This window comes from Lissotriton vulgaris, unplaced genomic scaffold, assembly GCF_964263255.1.
Source record: "Lissotriton vulgaris unplaced genomic scaffold, aLisVul1.2 SCAFFOLD_328, whole genome shotgun sequence".
In the NCBI taxonomy this organism is placed as follows: domain Eukaryota; kingdom Metazoa; phylum Chordata; class Amphibia; order Caudata; family Salamandridae; genus Lissotriton; species Lissotriton vulgaris.
The window spans coordinates 1,166,479-1,189,550 of NW_028243607.1; the positions used below are offsets into that span (position 1 = coordinate 1,166,479).

Consider the following 23,072-nt stretch of genomic DNA (forward strand, 5'->3'; position numbering starts at 1 on the left):
AGACACTGGTGGTGCATATATGCACAGGGTCGGACAAAACACACTCACTCTTGTCTGCCATGCAAAAGTTCGGTCTGGACTGTTCCCATGGGGCACAGGAGGAAGATTGATTTGCATATGGCTGGGTCCAAACTGGGGTGGCGTAGTGGGCAAAAGAACGATGGATTTAACCCAAATCTTTTGACTGGGGGAGAAGGTTTGATTTGTCGGCCTTCCGTCCATCATCTGTTTGCTGTAACACTTTTCGCCCTAAGAGGGATGGGTATGCCCCGACGTGGGTCCCTTGCTCACTGTGCCACTAGATTCAAGCTAGCCTGGCTGAAGAAGGGTGACATACCCTGGAACCAGTCCCAGGATGCTTGTTTCCGGTCCAGGGAGGACATAGCCTGACAGTTCGGTCTGGACTGTTCCCATGGGGCACAGGGTCAGACTGATTTGCATATGGAAGGGTCCAAACTGGGGTGGCGTAGTGGGCAAAAGAACAATGTATTTAACCCAGATCTTTTCACTGGGAGAGAATGTTTGATTTGTCGGCATTCCGTCCATCATCTGTTTGCTGTAAAACTTCATGGGTGATAAAGCAGCATGCCAGTTTGTCCAATTGGTCCCTGGCGCCACCTACATAGCCAGCCACCTTCTGGACACAATAGTTTCCAATCTTCAGTCTTTGGAGGTGTTGCCACCCCTCCCTATGACCTGGACAGATCACTTTCTTATCCAGATGCGGCTGTCACTAGCGGGCCCTAGACTACAGCCTCACCGCGTTCCTTCACTCAAGCGCCCATGGCACAAACTGGATCAGGTTGCCTTTTTGGTCGCCTTAAGCACCCAGCATCCAGAGAGGTCTGCTAATATGGACAAGGCAATGCGCTACTTCCAGAGGTGGATTATCCAAGCCCTGGACTCATATTCCACGTAAACACACTTACTCTGAAAGCGCACAGGTCTACGGCTGGTTCAATGAGCCTTTCACCCTAGCTAGGAAAAATTGCAAGGTCTTATAGAGCGCACCTGGAGGAGATCCTATGACCCGCTTGCCAAGATAGTGTACAGGGATGCGATTAAGACCTACCATTAATTGGTCTGCAAGATCAGGGCGCACACTATACCACCCAGATAACCTTTAGTAACAACCTGACTAAAACTATTTTCTCTGTTTTAAAATACCTTGTAAAGCCCTCTGTCACTACTGGCAAAACCATATCTTCGAATCTGCTATGTGAGTCACTGGTCGAATTTTCTAAGAAGAAGGTAGAACGCACCTACAGTAGCTTCCACATGGGGGTTATCCCTCGAGACACAGATCAGCGCATGTTGGCTAGATACGAGTCCCATACGCTTGCAGTGCTTCCCCCGGATACCGTCCGGAAATATCAGCAATGTCTCTTGCCTGAGTGCCTGGAGTTAATAAATCTGTCACTTTCCTCGGCGGTGGGCTCTAAGCCATGGAAGCATGCCAAGGTGGTACCCGTATTTAAAAAAAGTCATTAGATATTTCAATGCCAGAAAACTACAGTCTCATCTCGCTGCTTCCATTTCTGCCCAAAATCTTGGAATCTTATGTCAATTCTCTCCTAGCGTGCTATCTGGAACATAATTCTATACTTGACATTCCTCAAAATGGATTCCGGCCTCGGCACAGTACTGAGTCTGCTCTGCTGGCAGTCACGGAACAACCTTGCTGGATCTGAGTGAGGCCTTTGACACGGTTTCCCATGAGATCCTGCTCCTACGGCTGAAGGAGATCGGTGTCAAGGGCTCGGCCCTCTCTTAGTTCGCTTCTTTCCTGGAGGATCGGACCTTCCAAGTTTCGCCCCCCCCCCCCTTTCCACTCTTGCACTCATTCATTGCACTGTGGGGTGCCCCAGGGTTCAGCATTAAGTCCTACTCCATTCAATGTTTGTGTGAGGCCGTTGGCGCTGCTGACCAAAATCCGGTGCATCTCCCTGGTGTCATACGCAGATGACACCCAGCTGGTGTTTGCCTTCTCCAATAACTCCAGCCAAGATTCTTTGAAATTTAGACAGGATTTGATCTGCAGCTCAACTCGTCCAAATCCGAGATCCTTCTGGTAGGCAGAAATCACCATTACTGGGGCAATGAATGGTGGCCTCCTGCTCTCTGAGCCGCCCACCCCATAACCGGTGGTAAAAAACCACGGCATGATGATGGACAGCGATCTCACTTTCGAGTCCCATGCCAAATCAATGGCACTGAAATGCTCTGGACTTCTGCAAGGCCTCAAACCTATACTGGGTCTCTTTGACTACAAGACTCATCAACTGATCAGTCAATCTTCTGTCCTTGCTGGACTAGATTATTGTAATATGCTTCTCTTGGGAGCCAACAAATCCCTTTTAAAAAGGTTGCAGCTTGTTCAGAACGCAGCTGCTCGCGCAATCTTTGCCCTCCCTAAACACTGTCATATCTCTTATCTCCTTTGCCGACTTCACTTGCTCCCCCTTGAACAGAGAGTGTGCTTTACACTCTCCTCCGCTCATATGGCCCAGGTCCCACAAAACACTCAACCACCACACACCTTCCCATACCCACGATTCTCACAAATCCCCTTAGGCCCCCCACACTGAGCAACAGAAGCTCCGTCCCCAATAATCTCAGAAAAGTCCCCCTCTCTCTAGAACACTCGACCACCCTTCTCACCCCCAGACTCACACTCTCCTCCGCTCATATGGCCCAGGTCCCACAAAACACTCAACCACCACACACCTTCCCATACCCACGATTCTCACAAAACCCCTTAGGCCCCCCACACTGAGCAACAGAAGCTCCGTCCCCAATAATCTCAGAAAAGTCCCCCTCTCTCTAGAACACGCGACCACCCTTCTCACCCCCAGACTCAAATGTCTCCTTCTCAACTGCAGATCGGCCCCGAGACATTCCTCCGGCATCGCGGATCTCATCTTAACAATGGACCTTGACCTAGCCATTCTGACTGAAACGTGGCTAACTGAAGCCTCTACACCTATAATGGACATACTTGTCCCCCCCAACTATCACATCATTAGACTCGACAGAACTGGCAAGACGGGCGGGGGTATCGCATGGATTTTTAGGAGCAACCTCGCTGTTACTAAAGCCACCTCCCCCTCCCTTACCTCCTGTGAACTCATCTGCCTTGATATTACCAGCGAGGGCAAACCCGTATGCTCCCTGCATGTCCTCTACCACCCACCCGGGGACAACCTCACCTTCTCCCAACAACTCATGGACACGATAACATCCAACGCCGGGCGACAGATCACTCAAATCTACCTGGGTGACTTCAACCTCCACTGGAACGACCAGAAAGACGCTGTGGTGAATAGTCTCAAAGCTTTCCTTAACGCGCTTGACCTCACCCAAATCTGCAACAGTCCTACACACGACAAAGGCTCTATCCTCGACCTTATCATCGCCAAAGAGGACTCTACCCATCTGGAGGTAATCCAACCCTGTGACTGGTCAGACCACCACATTATCACATTCTTCATCACCGAAAAGGTCAAACTCAACCCGGCTCAACCCACCAAAACCAAGATCTAGAAAAGGGACATGAAGAATCTTAACCCCAACTCCTTGCCTTCCCACACCCGCAGTCTCCTCCTTCCCCCTACGGGCGTCTCTGATGTTCATTCTCTGACCGACCTCTACCTCGACTCTATGACCTCAATAATCAATGAAGCCGCCCCCTGCAACTGAAGAGAGTCTCCACCAAGAACTCGAACCCGTGGTATGATGGTAGACTCAATGAAGACAGGCGTGCTATGCGAATGGCAGAGTGCAACTGGAGATCTGACCCTTCAGCACTGCACCTTAAAATGCTTAAGAATAAGAGAAATGCCTACTTTAGGAAAATCAAGCGCTCAAAATCAGACTTCTTTAGCCAACAGCTGGACCAAGCAAAAAACCGACCAAGAAAACTGTTTGAGCTAGTCAAAACCCAAACCAAGATGCAACCTCTACAATCAAACAGCACAACAAGTGATATTCCAAGCTGTGAAGACTTTTCTGCTTTCTTTAAGCTAAAGACCGCCAATATAAGAAGTGATCTCCTCAATGATGTAAGCCGATACTCCAGCCCCATCAGCATAACGAACACTCAACCTAAAAACAACGCGTCATGGACGTCCTTCGACACTTACTCTGAAGAAACAATTCACAAACTGCTCGGCACCTTGAAGCCCTCTAATCACCTCACAGACAGACCCCCCTACCTGCTAATGCTGTAAAAGACTTCACCCCCTGCTCCTCCCACTCTGGACTAAAATCATTAACGGTTCCCTTCAACAAGGACTCATCCCAGACTCCCTCAAGGTAGGGCAAGTCACGCCTATACTCAAGAAACCTACAGCTGACCCGGCCGACCTAAACAATTACCGCCCTATCACCAATATCCCCACCTTGGCCAAACTGCTAGAAAAATGCGTACAACTTCAACTGACAAAACACATCGATCATGCTCTGAAAACTGAATTCCTTCTGATCTCACCTCCTGCGAAAAACGCCATCACCCAAACCTGGCTCAATCATCTAACCACACTCAATGTCCACCCCACCATCGTGGACTCCGCGAAATCCCTAGGCATCACACTTGACTCCAATCTCAACATGCAGCAGCACATTAACAAAGCAACTAAAGGAGCTAATTTCCAAATCAACACTTTGAGGAAACTCAAACCCTTTCTCCCACCCAAGGACTTCCAAACTGCTGTACAAGCCCTAGTCATCCCTCGCATAGACTACGGAATTGTGGCTCTCAGCGGGCTCCCCCAATCAACAACGGCACCCCTAAGAGCCTCCCTGAACGCTGCAGCGAGACTCATCACTGGCTCAAGAAAACACTCGCATATATCCCCTTACTTAAAAACCCTGAACTGGCTGCCTTTTGAAGCCAGAGTACAGCTGAAAATTGCCTGTATGACACTCTCGGCCGTACACCACAAGTCACCCAACTACCTCACTCAAAAGCTGACTATATCAGGAGGCTCGAGATCCAATAGAAGCACAAAAAACCTCCTCCTGAAACCTCGACGATTCCGGAAGGAAAAAACATACAAACGCTCCTTCTCAGGAATGGCACCCAGGATCTGGAATGCACTCCCGCCTGAAACCAGGCTTATCTCATCCACTGCATTTTTTAAGAAAGAGGTAAAAGCCATTAAGCATGAGCGGTAAATCCGTTCTGCTCGCAGATTTTGAAAATTTTTGGTAAATTCGCGATCCGCGAACTCCCGCGAATTTACCGAGAATTCGCAAATCCACGAGCGGCGGATCCGGGGGCAAAAGTTTAAGCCTGCCTGGCCTGTTGTAACTATTTTACGATGGCGCCGGCAAGCTGCCAGCGCCATCCTAAAATAGTTACTAAGTTAGCTTCAACAGGAAGCTCTAATAGATAAAATAAAGCAGGTGCTCGAGCACCTGCTTTATTTTATCTATTAGGGCTTCCTGTTGAAGCTAACTTAGTAACTATTTTAGGATGGCGCTGGCAGCTTGCCGGCGCCATCGTAAAATAGTTACAGGATGATGTGTGACTCCCCATATCTATCGTCGAAAATTAGCTTTGATGCTTGATGGAGGGAGGCCTTTGCATAATTGACTTTCACGAGCTCAATCCCGGTGCAGTTCCTGAAACCACGAGCTTCTCTGATCCGTGCGCTCTTTGGTGTGATGGCAAAGTTAATCAGCACCCCCAAAAATGTGTGTTTTGTCGAGGCTGGTTAGGTGTGCGCTCTCCCCATATCTATCGTCGGAAAATAGCTATGATGCTTGATGGAGGCCCTTGCATATTGACTTTCACGAGCTCAATCCCTGTGCAGTTCCTGTGACCACGAGCTTCTCTGATACGTGCCTGTCCTTTTATACACACAAGAGGCATGTGGACTTGCATTTAAGCCCCATCCGTTTGGCCCCTCCCCGCACACTAGTGGTGTGTGCACCGTCTTCGCGCCCTTTACCCACTTGATGGACAGGTCACTCGAGGGACCCCGGCGCTCTTTGGTGTGATGGCAAAGTTAATCAGCACCCCAAAAATGTGTGTTTTGTCGAGGCTGGGTAGGTGTGCGCTCTCCCCATATCTATTGTCGGAAAATAGCTGATGCTTGATGGAGGCCTTTGCATATTGACTTTCACAAGCTCAATCCCTGTGCAGTTCCTGTGACCACGAGCTTCTCTGATCCCTGCCTGTCCTTTTATACACACAAGAGGCATGTGAACTCGCATATAAGCCTCGCCCGTTTGGCCCTGCCCCTCACACTAGCGATGTGCACCGTTTTCCCGCCCGGCCATTACCCACTAAATCCGCAAAATCCGCGAATTCGCGGATTTTGCGGATTGCGAATTCGCAAAATTTGCGAATTGCGAATTCGCAAAATTCGCTCATGCTTAAAGGCCATCCTTATGGCTAAGTTCACCTGAACTGTATTGTTACTGGGTCAAAGACATTGCACGGCTTCTGTATTATTGGTTTCCTGATTGTTTATTGGTGTTATACTCTTACTTGATTGCTTTCCTACTTTGCAACTCACTTACTACCGACTATTATATTGTTTTCAAGAGTTTGTTTAATCACCCCCTTGTTGCCCCTACCCTCTGTTATTGTAAAGCGCTCTGATATCTGCAAAGATCTTGTTCGCGCTATATAAAACTTTGAATAAATAAATAAATGGTAGAGGAATGTAGAGGCCATGTGTGGTGTAAGATGCCACGCACGTGCAGACTGATTTACCCTATTTAAACATGTCATGTTGATGAATGTGAAATACAAATGTTAAATGTGACGCAATGGTGTACGCACCTGCACTTCCCCCATTGTAAGGATGCACCTTGGTAAAATGTCACTTTTAAAATGGATGCCACGGCTGCGTGTGGTGCCGCGTGACTGAGGTGGGTTACCAGTCTAGTTGTTCGTTTCCCAGTCTTCCCAGCTTTTGGAGGGAAGCCTGGCACCCAGGGTGCTCTACCTCTCCCCCTGAGCCAGTCAGGACCGGTTTCCCCAGATGCTTCTCGAAGCTTCTGGCACTGTCTGGTAGGTGGGGTGAGGGGCGTATAAATAGGGGGGCTGTGCCACCATGTGCTCAGTCAGAGCTTGGACTTGAATGAGAGGGGGCCTACTGCCAGGGGGTACCGCCACATGGGCCTGTGTGCTGGCCCCTGTGCCCAACTGTAACCCCTCTGCTGTCCACAGGGCCAGCGAGAGCCCGCTGCTGGAGTATAGACTGCTGTACCAGGAGGAGTGCCACGTTAAGGGGGATGATTGTTCCCAGGAACTGCGGCCCTATACTGATGAGTGCCCACTGATCGCTGATCTTGCCGAGTAGTGCCCCACTGCTCTCCTACCTAGTGCCTGGTGAGTGCTACTTCGGTGCCCTGCCTGCACCCTAGCACCTAGTGGGACTATTCGCTTGATGACCAGAAGAAAAGCGCTATACAGTGGACTGGCCTGGACTACCACAAGTTGAGGAGCGCTATCATTTGTCCCTGAGGCTGCTGGTGGGACCTAGCGCCTCGTGAGCGCTGCATGTGGATTGCCTGTACCTCCCTGCCTACACTCTAGCGCTGTACTGTCCAAGTGCTAGATGCAAATGACCAGTGAGGAGAGAGGAGCCCTGAGTGCCTAACACTTGAAATCTCTCCCCAGTGCTGGGACTGTGATGCACTGTGGCCCTGTGAGTGCTGTTGCTGGTGAGGAACCACAAGGTAAAGCGCTGTCCCACAAGCGCTACATTGCTGCATTTGTGCTGTTTTTGAGCATGGGAGCCCGCTGCTTTGGTCTCCAGTTAAAACTAAGCAGGTGCCACCCCACGTGATTGTAGCGTTCTCCGCAATTGTGGGATTATAAAGGAGGCGGGTGCCCACCCCGCATTGGTGCTTATGAAATTAGCGGGAGCCTACCCCGCATGCCAAGTATGCCGAAAAGATCACCGCTGCGGCTGAGCCGCCACAAGAAGACTTGCATATTTTAAGCTGAAGGCGGGAGCCCACCCCGCACTTCAGAATCGCAGACATCCCCGCCGCCACTCGGGTGCCGAGGAAACCCCGGGCTGCTGCTCTGCTCGCAGCGATCCGGAGCCAGGCTGAAGTGCGTCTGGTTGGGGGCGTGGCCCGCCGACCAGAAGGAGGAAGCCGGAAAGAGTATCCAGGCAGGAGCCCACTCCGCGCCAGACAGAGCAGTGAGAAGATTGCCGGTGACTGGAGGGGCCCCGGAGCAGAACCAGAAGATTGCCCGCAAGTTGAGAGCAGGACCGGGGCAAGTGCCAGCAGACCTGAGGACGGGAGCCTACCCCACCTCTGCGGGTGAGGAAGATCCTGGTGAGTGACTCGCGGGGCTCCCAGGTGGAAGGGAGAGCCCCGCGGCCGCAGCAGAGTGCGTGTCTGCAGTCCATGGGGGCCTGAGGCACATGGTCGTGCTATCCCCGCTGCCCTTAGAGGGCCCGGTGCGCCTGAGGGAGAGCGGGGCTCCCATGGGCTGAGCGTAGCCCCGCGTGGCCATTCTCGGAGTGCCTGTGCCCAGGAGTTGGTCAAGGGAGCCGGCGGACAGCCCATCAGCTGACCAGGAGTCCTGACCCGAGGAGACGGCCGAATCCTGCCCCAAGAGCCCGGTGAGTGGGGCATTGGGGAACTGTTGGTGGAGGGGGTAACGGGGCACAGTGTCGGTGCCTGCCCCTGTTGGTCCTTCCCAGGAGACACAGTGGGTGTAATGTAATGTAATGTAAATTGATACTTGTATAGAGCACTACTCACCCGCAAGGGTCTCAAGGCGCTTGTACGAATACCGCTGTGGAACCCATCCAGGCTTTCCCTGTGAGGCGTCCCTCCTGGGCACCCCCAAGGTGGGGGCCAGGCATCCTTAGCGTTGTGGGGGCCGTTGTGGTGATTAAGCAAGCTATTGCCCAGAGTTGCAGAGTGGGACTCCATGATTGGAATAGGCACCGAGGCGAGAATTATCAGGTCCGTGGAATTTTTGAGCCCAAGACCCGCCGAGGCGGGGAATTGAACCCTGGTCCCGGGCTAGACCTCTGCATCAGGGTCTGCCGCTCTAACCATTGAGCCACCTTGTTCCTCCAGCTGCCCCCACTGGACAGGGGGCAGCTGCAAGGGTTGTGGCAACACCGCAACGTGGGGCAAATTTGCATCGAGTCCCGGAGCGGGCCCCAGGGTCCCTTCGTTAGTGTGACGTGAGGGCTTTTTTTAATCCCTGAGCCCAAAGGGGGCTCCACTGGGCCCAGAACTAACTTTACTGGTACATAACCGTCCCGCTGGACAGTGGCAGGGGCAGGGGCCACGATTGGGCATGTTTATTCGAAATGAGGGTGCGCCCTCTGCTATTGTTATTTACTGCAAATGTGTTGTTGCTTTCCCTAATGTGTGCATTGGCGAGTTCATGCCTAAGGCATTATTGCCTAATGAAATGCCCCAGGTACGTATGTTGAGGCTTCCATCTATGCTTGCATGGCTAATGATTTATGCCTAGTGAGTGCATGCCTCACAGGAATGAGGTTGCCTTCCTGCCGAATGTAATGCCCTTACACTGATGGGTTTATTGTGCATAATATGCTTTTGCGCCCCCGGTTCATGACTGATGCATATGTTCCTGTCTGTATACTGTTTGTTTCTATGCCTCATGCAGTTCTACCTAAAGTTATGCCTTATGCTGCTAATGGGGGTTTATGCTGATTGTTGCACATGAGGTGTGGTTTGGCCTGTTTGATGCCTCATGATAATGTCTCATGCTAAGGTCATGTTTTCGTTCTATGCCTAATGCTCTTATGGCCACAGGTTGATGCATATGATGATACTTTATGTTCATGCCTTCTGTTATGCCGGGTTTATGCTAACAGAATTCATGCTTCTGTGCTGAGCTGAGCTCCGTTATTCACCAGTAGGTACGGGATGCTCTACGTTCATTATTGATGCTAATGATATGTTCCTGCCTAATCCATCATGCTAATGTGATTTATGCCACAGGTTAGGCCTTATGATAATACTGTGGTGCTAATGTTGTTACAGTCGTGCTGATAATGTGTTTCCCCTAAGGCTACAGCTGATGGACTCTACATTTATTCCTTGCACCTACCTTTATCCTAGTTGTACTGCGTGATAATTCTGGCAGTGGCCCGATTGGCTCTGCTCTGTAAATAGTCCCCTGGTGTATTGCTGTCTCACATAATACATATGCTGTTTTTTTCACCTAAACTGGTGTAGTCTCTTTTTGTAGTGTGTCTTGTGTGTCGCCTGTGTGTGCTGCGCGGATGCTTTACACATTTCCTCTGGAGTTTGGCCCGCCCGCTCTGCACCACGCTACCCGCGTCGAACACCCTCCCTATTCACATTCACAGCACCCCTGACCATCTCACCTTTAGAAGGCTGGTGAAGACATGGCTATTCAACCAAATCTTTTTTTTTTACTTTCTGTTGTCTCTCTTGGTTCTCATCTTAGCGCTAGGAAGCCACGTTGCTGGGCCAGCCATGCGCTCTACAAATACTTTAACATTAACATTAACTATCTTCCCCCATGGGTGCAGTCAGCTGGCCTACTTCGCAGGGCCGCTTCTGCCATTAGGCAAGACTAGGCGGTCGCCTAGGGCGGCAAAAGGGGGAGGGCGACAAACAGTCCTGACAAGTACCACGCATCAGGGCCCCAGGATGTTAGTCTAGCGCATTTCACTGTGGTGATGCTTCACAGCACTGAATGCATTAGTCATATATTATAAGGCCTGGTATCCTGGGACTCAATCAACGAACTCCCTGCCTGGGATCAGAGCAGCTTTTTTAGGAGCTAATGCCATTTCAATCTGCTTGATATGAGTTGTATTTCTGTATTTGTTACACATGGAAAATATGCATATGAAGGAAGAGCCGTCGGAAAATAAAAAAACGTCTTGTCACTCGCCGTTCTCATGTAGAATTACGTAGAAGTTTGAGAAACAGGCCCAGCTCTCCCCACTGACTCAACTTACCTGTGAATAAAAGACAAGATATGATTCATTTTTAAGCCCACCGCACAACGTCTCGAAACTCGGGCACATTTATTACTCAATGGGTAGATAGAGGTTAAAAGTGGTCCTCAGAGCAGAAATCAGACGAGGAAACAAGGTGTGGTTAGCGGCTGAGTGAAGGCATGGGGGTATCAGGCTATGAGGGGGGTGAGGGGGTGAGGGGGCCCCGCCAGACCGCTTGAAAGTGACACCGTGTGAGTGAACATGCATCGTGGGCAGAGCAGGGGAAGGAATATATAAGCAGAAGGCAGCACACGGACAGACCCTGGGGGAATCATCTCCTGTGAGAAGGATGCAAACTGATGGTGCCCCAGGGCCCCGAGGTTCCTCTCAGTTGGAACGGTCATGTGGATGGGATCCTGCCCTGGCCGCACGACTTAACCCCAGCCCACAGGGCCGCGGCACCTGCATGATCATCAGTAAGTGCCAGAGTGAGCGGCAGACTGTATTTATCCGAAAGTAATTGCAGTGGTAGTTTTTACAAAGTTTGCCTTGCAATTCGGCAGTAGCAAGGAGCAGCAGGAGTGCTTATGGTTATGCTCTGCTCCTCCATCCTGCTGTGCTGCTGTTCCCTGGCCCTCTCTTTTTTCCCTGTGGTTTTGCCCTGCTCATCTGCTGGAGTCGCTGGAAATGAAAGTTGCCAGTGAGTTCTCTGGAGTACCCGATTTTTGACTGCGCAGCAGGTTCCAGGTGTGTACAGATCCGGGCAAGTCATTAATGATAGCAGGCAGCAGCACACTTGACCCCAGGGTTTCCTAGCTTGAGGCGTGCATTTTGAAAACTTTTGTATTTTAAAGTCCCTTAGAGTGATGCTTATCACTCTGCAGCAATAGAAATTAATGTGTGCTCAGTGCTTCCATTGTCCAAAAACGGAAGGTTCTCGTCCCTGGCTTGTAAATCACAACAGCTGAATTGGTGAGGTGGAGCCGTGTTTGCAGAGGTCGGTGTTAATTGTGATGCCCTTTTAAACTATTGTGAAGCAGCCTTTCGCTTCCCCGCATGATAGCGTATTCACTATTTAATTTTCTCTCTCTTCCTTACATGCAATGTTGCTGTTTTTTGCGAGCATGTGCTTAAAAAATAAAGCTTCATGTTTTTAAGCCATTCTGATCATCCAGCCAAACGCAGTGTTGTGCAAACTAAGATTAAATAACTGGTAACAGCTTTAAACTATGCACGTTTGAATGAAAATATTGCAGACTTTTGTTGTACACACTTCTAGATAAACAGACATAGTACGATGCTGTAGAACTTGAAAGGCATTCTGGACCTTCATGAAAGTGCATTATAGCTTATGTGTAGCACAGTGTATCAGCCACCCTCAATCCGTGCCCCAGCCCAGGCCCCCAGTTATTGTTGCTGTCTCAGTCTCCTGACAACAATAAAACTCCTCATGAACGCCTGCTCAGAGTCCGGCACTAGAGGCTGAGCTGGTGATGTTTAAGGCACGCACATCTCTTGCATACATGCATAGCAGTACCACTGTGACCTGTTCTGCACTGAGAACTGTACATCAGCTGAGAGTGGGGAGGCATTTTTCTATTCTCGCCTAGGGCGGCAAAACCCCTAGAAACGGCCCTGTGTTGTATATAGTATAGTAAGTGATGACAGGATACTTCTAGTTGATTACATGTAGATTTATTGTAGGACACAGCTGAGCACACAACCTCGCCAGCTGACCAGACCACCAACTGACACTAGTGGAATCCTCCAGGTAGAAGTCAGAACATACATAGGCATTGTGGTAGACAGAGAACAAGAAAACACAAAGAAAGGACTAAGACAAAAGACAACCTGCTACTTCGCGGGATCAACAGCAGAGGGAGGCCTGGGCCTCCTGTGGTTACCCTGATGAAGAGCTCTAGGGTGGATTCACTGTTGATACAGCATGGCCGTCCTGAGGTTATCCTGTGTGCACTTAAAGGTTTTACATTAGCCCTACTGTTTGGTGTTGAAGTTTTGAAGTTATCCCTACTGTCACTGCTAAATACATGTTTTGAGTTATCCTTACTGTTGTGGTTAAATGAACGATTTTGAGTGTGTACCTACTGTTGTGATGTTGCTTTATTCACTTGTGGTGAGTTTTCAGAAGTGAGTGTGTAGTGGGTGCTGGTGCTGAGACTCTAGACTCACTGCTTGTAGGGGGGGGTTCTGGGGTTTGCGCTGTGTGTAGGGGTTCTGGGGGGTAACCCTGAAAACCCTGATGACTGTCTATTCCGTTCGTTATATACCTTGAGGCAGCAATGGGCAGCCTTGTGGTTTCTTCTGAGACAGTAGGGGCACTCTATGATGTTTTGAGGCTGCCGGTCTTTTGGCTTTCTGGTGCGAGCACTCAGTTAGATTGCCCCGGGGTCCCATGGCTGAGTTCTTTCCCCATCAGGCACCACCGGTACGTTTGAGGTCACCTGACCCCTTTCGGGTGCTTTTGCCAGTTTCTTGGTCGCTCAGCAGAGCCATGGGGAGAGAAGTGTGGGAGATAGCCTGTCCACTCCTGGGTCAGGGATTACTCCCATGGGACCAGCAGGGATGAATAGTTGAGGCGGGGTCTTGCAGGTTGGACATGCCGCCTTTCCTGCTGTGGTTATTTGTTGCAGCCCAGTATCGAGTAACAAGGAGGTAGCTCTAAGTGCAGAACACACTCCCTTTGGTTGGGTGCCACTTTCCCTGGGCTGCTTCCTCCTTTGAAGAGGTACCATGGTGGTGGCACAAGCCGAATTGGGTAGCCCTAAACCAGAGTGTGATGGTCCTGTGAGTGTTGTGATCCCAGATTCCCTGCATTCCCTACATGCTACTGCTTTGGCTGTTTCTATGAAGCAATGGTGTGCCCGGCCGGTCCACTGTCATGCTAGGCCATACAATTTTAAGAGTGCTTCCATACATCCCCAGACTGCTTTTCTGAGGATCGCTCGACGGTCTTGGGTTGCTCTGGCTAGTATCCTCTTGACGCCCAGTGATCCAAGCAGAGAGAAAAAAGGGATCACTTCTTTCAGGTGCAATTTGTGTTGAAATCAATAGGTTTAAATGTTTTTAAAGTCTAAAAAATCAAGTTTGAGATTTTGGCTTTATACCATACCCAGAGAGCCTATGCGAAATAACTTGCCACCATGGCCAGCAGTCCAAACTATGCCCAGGAGTACAAGCGATGCCTTACTGACACCCAGGGACGAGTTGTACCCTGTACCCCTTGTAAAATACCAAAACATTATAGCTACCTTTGCCTAGTTCTAGTGTGCTGATGAGGAGAAAAAACAAAAGTGATCTACTCGCTTGTCCTAGATTACAAGGTTCTCATCTCTTGGTAAAATGGGTGGGGGCGGCCCCTCGAGGCATTGGGCCTGGTCCCTACCCACTGGTAAGTTGCCGATAGGAGGTGTTTTCCTCCAATCTTCCCTCAGAGGGCAGCAGAAAGCCCTCTAGACCACCAGTGAGGGGGGAAAGGGATTGGGGGGTGGAGCGGCCCCCCTGGCAAAGGGTAATGCTAGCCATCCAAGTCAAGCAGTGAGTTCCATATGCATAAATAAATGTCACCCCTGGTGCTGTGAGTCCCAAACTCCTAAAAGCTTCAAGCCCTATATGAATAAAGAGTGATCCGTTCAGAAGCCAGTTTAGCGGGTTTTCCCTGTGCGGGACTCAGTGTGTCTCTTTGCTATGGGACTGGGCTCGGGTCTCTGTCAGGGAGGAAGCTGTGGGGGCGAGACATAGGAGGAGCTGCATTGTGTGCGCCGAGGATATAGCCACTGCCCAAAGCGACAGGAAGTCTCCTAGCACAAGTCAAGTGCCAACATTTAAGAAGAGGAAAGATGGGAGACATGAAAAATAAACTAGCGGGAGCAGCGGCGCGCAGACCATGTGCGCGCACTGTAAGGGTGCCCAGGAGCAATGCGCTTAATGAGCCATGACGACGGAGCATCCCGCAAGTGGCGCGCGCGCGCGAGAGCGAGCACCAGGCCATATGTTTTGAATTATCGTGCCTGTGTCTGGGCACCATAATTTGCAGGTAACCGCAAGCAATAGGCCACACACACACGAGCGTGTGGTCAGCTTTTGAAAGCCCCTTACTGAAAGTCTCGACAGAGCAGCGCAAGCGTGCTGCTATAGGCTTGACCTAAAAAGGACTGAAATGAGGCTTTAGAAGACACACAAGGAAGTCTCTGAGGTCTTGAAGAATTATTTGGTGCCTGGAAGGAGTGGTCAGGGACCTGGGCAGAGGTTTGAGGGTTGAAATGAGGCTTCTAAAGTCTCAAGAGGATGCTAATTACTAGAGGGAAGCCACTGCTGACTGGAGAGAGATTTCTTAGGACAAGGAGCAGATCTGAGGATTACAATGAGGTTTATGAGAACTGGACGAGACCTCTTCTTATTGGAGGGAATTTACTATTGACTGAGACCTCCATATGGCTTTAATGAAATTTCAGTGATGTTGGGAAGCACTGAAGGGGCGTTTTGAAGACTCGCATTCTAGATAGGACATTTCAAATGAGATATTGCACAACTCTGAATTGAGGAAACCCTGAGGTTACTTTTTGAGAATGTGCTTGCATTTTGTGTGTGTTCAGAGTACTTTTCTTAGGACTTTAGTTTTAAAGATACGAATATGTTTAGTGAGGACAGCAGCTAATTTCTGTAGCAATTATTTCAAGACTCAAAGGAGTTTTCTGGCAGGTCCCAGGGATTTATGAAAATGTAAGAGAGTTTCCTGATGACACAAGGGAGTTTTCCAAGGACATACGTTTTTAGGGGGAATCAAAGGTATTTTCTGAGGACTTAAGGTTTATTTTGAGGATGCAAATTGATTTTATGAGGATCTGAAAGTTTCCTAGCCATTTGTGTGAGCTCAGTAGTGGCATTTACACACAGCAGCATTGAGACCTTCTCCGTACACACAGAGGAAAATAATAAATCAGCCTTACCTGCTTAGGGTGCTCCTGACATCCTACAAAACAGAGAAACAAACAAAGAGAAATCAGTTTCCACAGATGTTAAAGTTATGGCAGTATTTTCTAGATATAAAACACTTCTTTCTATCTATGGTTATAACACAGTGACTGGGGTCACATTACACAGCACATTCTGTGGTATTGCATGACTAAGCACAGAATGTGATATTCTGACTGAGGTCACATGACATAGCAGACAATGATATTCGGAACGGTAATGAAATAGCGCAGTGCCATTGTGAATGGAGCCACAAAACACAACACATTCTGATATTCTGAATGGAGTCACTTGACACATTGTATGATGTTCTCAACAGGGTCACATGCATGGGCATCATTTAGGGATTTCCAGGGGTCTTGGCTGTGACTCCTGGGTTGCCTCTTTAGACCCCTGGCACTGCTTGTGTGACCCATGGCCTCAGAGGTACCAAAAAGAGTACCAAGAAGACAGAGGCTGCCCGCCCTTAGTCGATGTTTCCTGCCAATTCTTTATTACAAAAATGAGGCACCAGGATCTAGAACGAAAACTTCAGTGGCAGATGTCTTAAGTAAAAACGTGTTTGAAATGTTGGTACTGTACGTGCTGGTGAATGAATGTATGTCTGTGTGAAAGAGAGTGTGTTTGTGAGTGTATGTCTGTATGTGGGAGCATGAGAGTGTGTGAGTAAAAGTGAGCGCCAGTGAGAGGTAGTGAGTGAGAGCCACTAAAAGGTAGTGAGTGAGAATAAGTGAGATCGAGTGCCAGTGAGTATGAGTGTGTCAGAATGAGCGACAATAAGAGTGCACATGACTGAAAAAGCATGAGTGAGTAAGAGAGGGAATCTGAGTGTGAGTGTGTGTAAATAAAGGGGAGAGGATGAGTGAGTGAGTGTGAGAATAATGGAGTTAGAGCAAGTAAGTATGAGTAAGTGTGTTGGAGTCAGAGTAAGAATGGGTGAGAGTGAGTTAGAGTGAGTGAGAATAAATGAGTGCAAGTGAGATTTAATGATGGAATGTGAGTGAGAATGAGTCCTAGTGAGAATGTGATGTTATGCTTGCTAGTCTGCCATTGGCCTTTACATACTGAAGGTAATTCGTGGCTTAGACAGGGGCCCATGGAACAATTCTACCCCTGGCATACTGGAGGCAATTGTTAACATGACAGGCACCTGTGAAACTACTGCTTTTGGCATGCTGGAGGTAATTCTTGGCATAATGGACACCAAATAAGTAATACTGGCACATTTGAGGCAATTCATCGGCATAGGGGCAGCCATAGTAAAATGTTGGCAGTAGCTCATTGGAGATGCTTCTTGGTATAAGGGAGGAAAACCATGAGACAGGAGGGGGAGGGCAACAATTACACAATTCTAGTCCCAATGTACTAGGTGAAATTTCACCAAGCGGTGGTTTCTCTATGGGGTGTCAGGGCATCGCTCCCCTGTATTTGTTGCCCTTTGGCCCTTAAAATGCATTCAGAAGGTTTATATTCCCAGTCGGGGAGCTTTTATTTCAGCCGCGGACCAGGTGCACATTGTAGGCAGCAGACTTTTAATTTATGAGTGGGCGGGGTGTAGTGTTGTGCTCTAGTCGTTACGCAGCGACGTGACGACGTAGAGCGTAGCCGCCATTTTCGATAGAGAGCGAGGAGCCCGCTAACATCACGGAGGTGTTTCCGGCACTCTCCTTGCGACATAAATAAATATAATTATACCTACCTGCAACCTGGGTCAGAGAGTGTCATTTAAGGGGTGAAAGTGGAACATTACAAATGGCGACGAGGACGGGATGAAAATAAAAACAAAACGAGGATCACGTGGAACCCCGAGTCAATTAGCCGATTATAGACCCACCACGAGCCACAACCACGTAGTAGAAGCAAGCTGCAGGCAGTTACTGAGCAGTGAGGAGAGCGCGGCAGAGGAATGTGCCCGCAGTCACCAAGCAGCTCCACCACATGAAGAGTCTGCCCCAAGCATAGCAGCTGAACCCAGAGCGAAAGACAGGCAGAGTGATCTGTCCAACAGCGAGTGCAAGGGAGAAGGCCAAGGCACCACTCACTGCCCTCGTGTGCAAGCCCAGACGTGGAAGGGAATAACACCCACAGTGAGTACTATAACCCGCAGGAAAGAGGGGCAGGGCAGAGAGAGACACTCATCGGTGCATAGAAGCACCTGGTACCACGTTCAAAAAGCACAGCGTGACTGCCCGGGGTCCTGGCGGAGCAAACAGGACACAGCATAGGGAGCGAATCTGTGTCACAACAGAGCCCGACACGTCTGCACAGACAGAGTGCGCCAGGCAGTCCCAGAGGGGAGGAAGATCTACCCGAGAGAAGAGTAGAAATGTGTGCCCAAACATCCTCGCTCACAACGCTGATCCCCTTCCTACCCAAACCAGGGGATCCCTCCATGAAGTGGGAAGACTGGAGGGAATACTTCATGAACTATCTAGAGGCCCTAGAGGATGAGAATGGAGAGGCATTTCCCAGCAAAAGAAGGAAGAGGATATTGCTTTATAACCTAGGCCCAGAAGGCATCAGAGTTTTCCAGAATCTAGTCCCGACACCACGACAAGCAGCTGACGACGACGTGTTTCAACATGCGATTGATGACCTGAACAACCACTATAGACCGGCGGTGTGCACGTCCATTGACAGGTACAACTTCCAACAGAGAAAACAAGCGGTGGGGGAGTCTATAGACGAGTACATAGCAGGGTTGAAGAAATTGGCAGTCACATGTAAGTGCGGCACCTTACACGACAAATTCATTAAAGATCAAATAGTCATGCACACCACGAACTCGGCAAACCAAGACAAGCTAAGGGTCAATGGAGATGCGACCCTGAAGGAAGTCATAGCCATGATGAAGAAAGCAGAGCTATCAAAAAGGTGCACGGAGGCAGCAAAAAGGGAGAACGCCACCAGGCCCATGGTTAACAAGGTCAATGAAGCAGAAGCACCTGAAAGAGGCAAGGTAGTAGCAGGGGACACGAGGACGCAGGCCAACTGGACATCCAGACCAGCGCCGATGAAGAAACCCGCCAGTGACGGCAGGAACACGTGTTACAGGTGTGGCAGTCGGTCTCATGCAGCCTATGACAAGCGTTGCCCAGCTTTCCGTGCAAAATGCATGTTCTGCGGAATCGTGGGGCACTATGAGAAGGTGCGTCGCCGCAAGCAGAAAAGACCGGTAGTCAAGTACGTCACACAAGAGTCATATGTAGAGGGAGAAGGTGAAGAAGAAGAAGATAGTGTGTTGTGCACAGAAGAACATGTACTAGGAATCAACTGCAACCGCTCCAAGAAACCTCAGTGCGATCTAGTTATAGGAGGAGTACCGATAAAGATGGTAGCAGATTCAGGGTCCCGGTATACCATAATACAACGGATGGTGTGTGATGAACACTTCAAATGCCACCTAGGACATCACCTAGAACCCCCAGATATTCGACCAGTCATGTTTACAGGGGAGCCCATCCCTATGGTAGGGTATCGAAACCTGAAATTCAAATTTAAGGAGCGGAGTGCAAAGTGCAAGTTATACGTGGCAGAGAAAGGTCCTTCAGTTCTAGGTTGGGTTGACTAAGGAGATTTAGGCATCCAGTTGACCCCGGGTGGCACCACAGAAGTTCTGATGACCAGCCCTGAGCAACAGCCAGACGTCACAAAAATGAAGGAAGACTTTCCCACAGTGTTCGGAGACAAATTTGGCAAATTGACTACATTCACGCACAAGATTGACCTCAAGGCAGACGCAAAACCCGTGTGCCACAAAGTGAGAAACATCCCGATGGCAATCAGAGAGAAGGTGCAACTGGAATTACAGAGGCTGGAAGACAATGGCATCATAGAGCCGATAAATAGTGCGGAGTGGTTGGCACCGTTGGTGGTGGCAATGAAGCCAAACGGCAAGGTCCGCCTGTGCGTGGACCTGAGGGAATTGAACACAAATATAATAGTAGAAAAGTTCCCGCTACTGAGAATAGACGAAATGTTGGCAAAAACGAAAGGGGAGAAATGGTTTTCCACCATCGACCTCATCTCAGCCTACCATCAAATAGCCTTACACCACACATGCCAAAAACTGACGTTGTTCATAACGCCGTCTGGTTGCTACCAGTTTTGCAGAATGCCGTTTGGGCTAGCATCGGCTGCAGCAGTATTTCAGAAACTTATGCACAAGCTGTTCAAGGGCGTGAATGGAGTTCAGTACTTTCAGGATGACATCTTGGTAATGGGTAAGAACAAGGCAGACCATGATGCAAAGCTGTCCAATGTCTTGCATGTCTTAGAACGCAATGGGCTCACAGCAGAATGGGACAAGTGCCGGTTTGGTATGACGTCTGTCACGTACTTGGGCCATGAGATCAGTGATCAAGGCATCACACCTAAACAAACCAACGTCAAAGCAATATGTGATGCACCACCGCCGAGAAACAAGGAAGAAGTCAGGTCCTTCTTTGGAATGCCTGAGTTTTACTGTAAATTTGTGCAGCACTTCGCCACCAAGACACACCACTTGCACCAACTCCTCCGCGACAAGACAACCTTCAGGTGGACGGAGGAGACACAAGAAGAATTTCAGAGGATCAAAGAGGACATCAGCATGGCAGTCCCTCTACAAGGGTTCAATCAGCAAGCAAGATCAATACTAACGACAGACACGAGCGAAAGGGGCCTAGGAGCAGTCCTCATGCAGGAGACGAAGAATGGGGAAATGACCACCATCAGCTTCGCATCCAGGTCTTTGTCACCCACGGAGCAAAAATTCAGCGTAATAGAAAAAGAGATGTTAGCAGCAGTCTGGGCCATGGAAAAGTTGCGCCAATTCATCCGGGGCACGAGATTCAGGCTCAGGATGGACCACAAGCCGCTGGTCAAAGTCCCCACGTCTTCTGGACATGCGAATGCGACTCCACGCATTGCTAAGATGACTTTGAAAATGTTGGACTACAGGTACGATGTAGAACACATCCCTGGAGCAAGAAACAAAGTAGCCGATTATCTCAGCTGGGCCTCGGCCATGGAGGAGGCTCCTCACGGCTCCGAAGACGAAGACATCAGAGTGGCATTCATGCAAGATCACGAAAAAGTAATAAGTGTGCAGGAGTGGAAGGAAGCCTATGAGAACGACTCAAACATTGGGATGGTCAAACAATTCACACTACAAGGATGGCCAGAAAAGAGGCACTTGAAGGCCGAGCACAGGAAATTCTTTGAAGTGAGAAATGAATTATCCGTTAAAGACCCAGGGATCTTCCTGCTAAGAGGAGATAAGGTGGTTCCTCCTAATTCCTTGGTGCCACACTTACTCGCCATTCTACATGAAGAACATCTGGGCATCGTGAAGACGAAGCTTAGGACGAAACAGATGTACTGGTGGCCAGCAATGGATGGCCAGATAGAAAGGCACGTGCGTGGGTGCGAGCAATGCCAAAAAGCAGACAAGTCACAAAGCTTGATGCGCCCACCCTTGGGAAAATTTGACAACCCCTCTAACTCGTGGGAGGAATTATCGATAGACATTCTAGGTCCGGTGCTGGACGCACAAGGAGTCCCGAAATATGTAGTGGTGCTCATGGACAGGTATTCCAAGTGGCCTGAGATAGACATACAGGAAGACATGGACACAGATGATGTATTAAAGTTTCTCACAGCCATCTTCCTTAGAGAAGGTATTCCACGCTCCATCCTAAGCGACAATGGGCCTCAGTTTACGTCGGAAAAATGGAACGCTTACATGAGTAGGAACGGCATAAAGGTCAAGCACACATCAATTTATAATCCGGCAGGTAACGGTTTAGCCGAAAGGTTTAAATGAGTCATTATGGGCTCGATACAGTCTGCAATAGGAGCAGGAAAGGACTGGGAGAAAGAATTGAAGTGCACGTTGTGGGCCTACAGGATCACCCTGACCAGAACGGGATACAGTCCCTTCCAGATCCTAAGAGGTCGGGACCCCTTCACGCGTGGAAAGAGCGCACCATCACGAGCGAATGGTCCCCAGCAGTAGTTCACCACAACTTTAAAAAGGCTCAAAGAATACATACAGAATACTTTAACAGGAGACGCAATATGAAGGAGACAGAGTTAGAGAGAGGAGAGTGGGTCCGGGTCAAACTAGCCCAGTTGAGAAGTAAAGATGACAGTAAGTTCAGTGCGCCTTTGCAAGTAAAAGAGGTTTATAACAGAGTAGCCTTGGATGTCCAAATGCAAAAAGATACTGCAGTGGACTAAAGGAGAAGATGGGCAGGCAGAAAACCCCCATGCTCAACATACGGAAGTCATCCCGGTGGAGGAAGAAGTGGGAAACTCTGAGGTGAGAGAGAGAGAGAAAAGGAAGTGGAGATGGGGAACGATCCAGACACCCTGGAACTATCGGGAAGCACAGGCGGAACACCTCAAAGGGGAATTCCCATAAGTGCTGAACAAACTGGAATAAGAAATCTCCGAGAAGTTACAGTGAACCCTTCCAGTACTCCAGTGAGACGCACCCGCGCTGGCAGAGCAGTAGTAAGACCGACGAAGTACAGAGACTTTGAGATGGGTGATGTGAATGAGCCAGCCAGCAGGTAGACTGAGAGACATTTCTTTTTTTTTTAAAATTTGTTTAATCCATAAAGGAGGGAGATATGTAGTGTTGCGCTCTAGTCGTTACGCAGCGACGTGACGACGTAGAGCGTAGCCGCCATTTTGGATAGAGAGCGAGGAGCCCGTAAACATCACGGACGTATTCCTGGCACTCTCCCTGCGACATAAATAAATATAATTATACCTACCTGCAACCTGGGTCAGAGAGTGTCATTTGAGGGGGGAAAGTGGATATTACAGGGGGTGGGGCATCATTATAGACCGCACCGGAAGAGCATATGAGTCTGAAGAAGTGTAAGTGTGCATGTCGGGTTGGAAGGGTGTCTTTCCACAACCAACCTGACAGGTGCACATAAGGCTTCTCCTACCAACACAACGTTAGTGAGCCGGGGATCACAGCCGCAGCCTCCCTGATCTCTTAAGGAGTGCTGACTTAGCCTACTTCAGCCAAGTCTGATGCTGCTTTTATGCTGTGGACCAGCGTCTGGATTGGCTCAAGAGGCGAGGAACAGGCCTAGTCATGGAGGCAGCATTGGGGTGGGAGATTGGCTTTACGGAAAAACATTG

General features: G+C 49.4%; 1 protein-coding gene across 1 annotated transcript in view; it reads right to left on the reverse strand.

Moving 5' to 3' along the window:
• LOC147668285 (E3 ubiquitin-protein ligase TRIM39-like) overlaps window positions 1-23,072 on the reverse strand; it is a 198,650-nt gene that overhangs the window by 76,634 nt on the left and 98,944 nt on the right. The window contains exon 4 of the mRNA XM_086948634.1: window positions 15,905-15,927. Within this exon, the coding sequence (XP_086804760.1) occupies window positions 15,905-15,927 (23 nt within the window). The remainder of the gene's footprint in view (window positions 1-15,904; window positions 15,928-23,072) is intronic.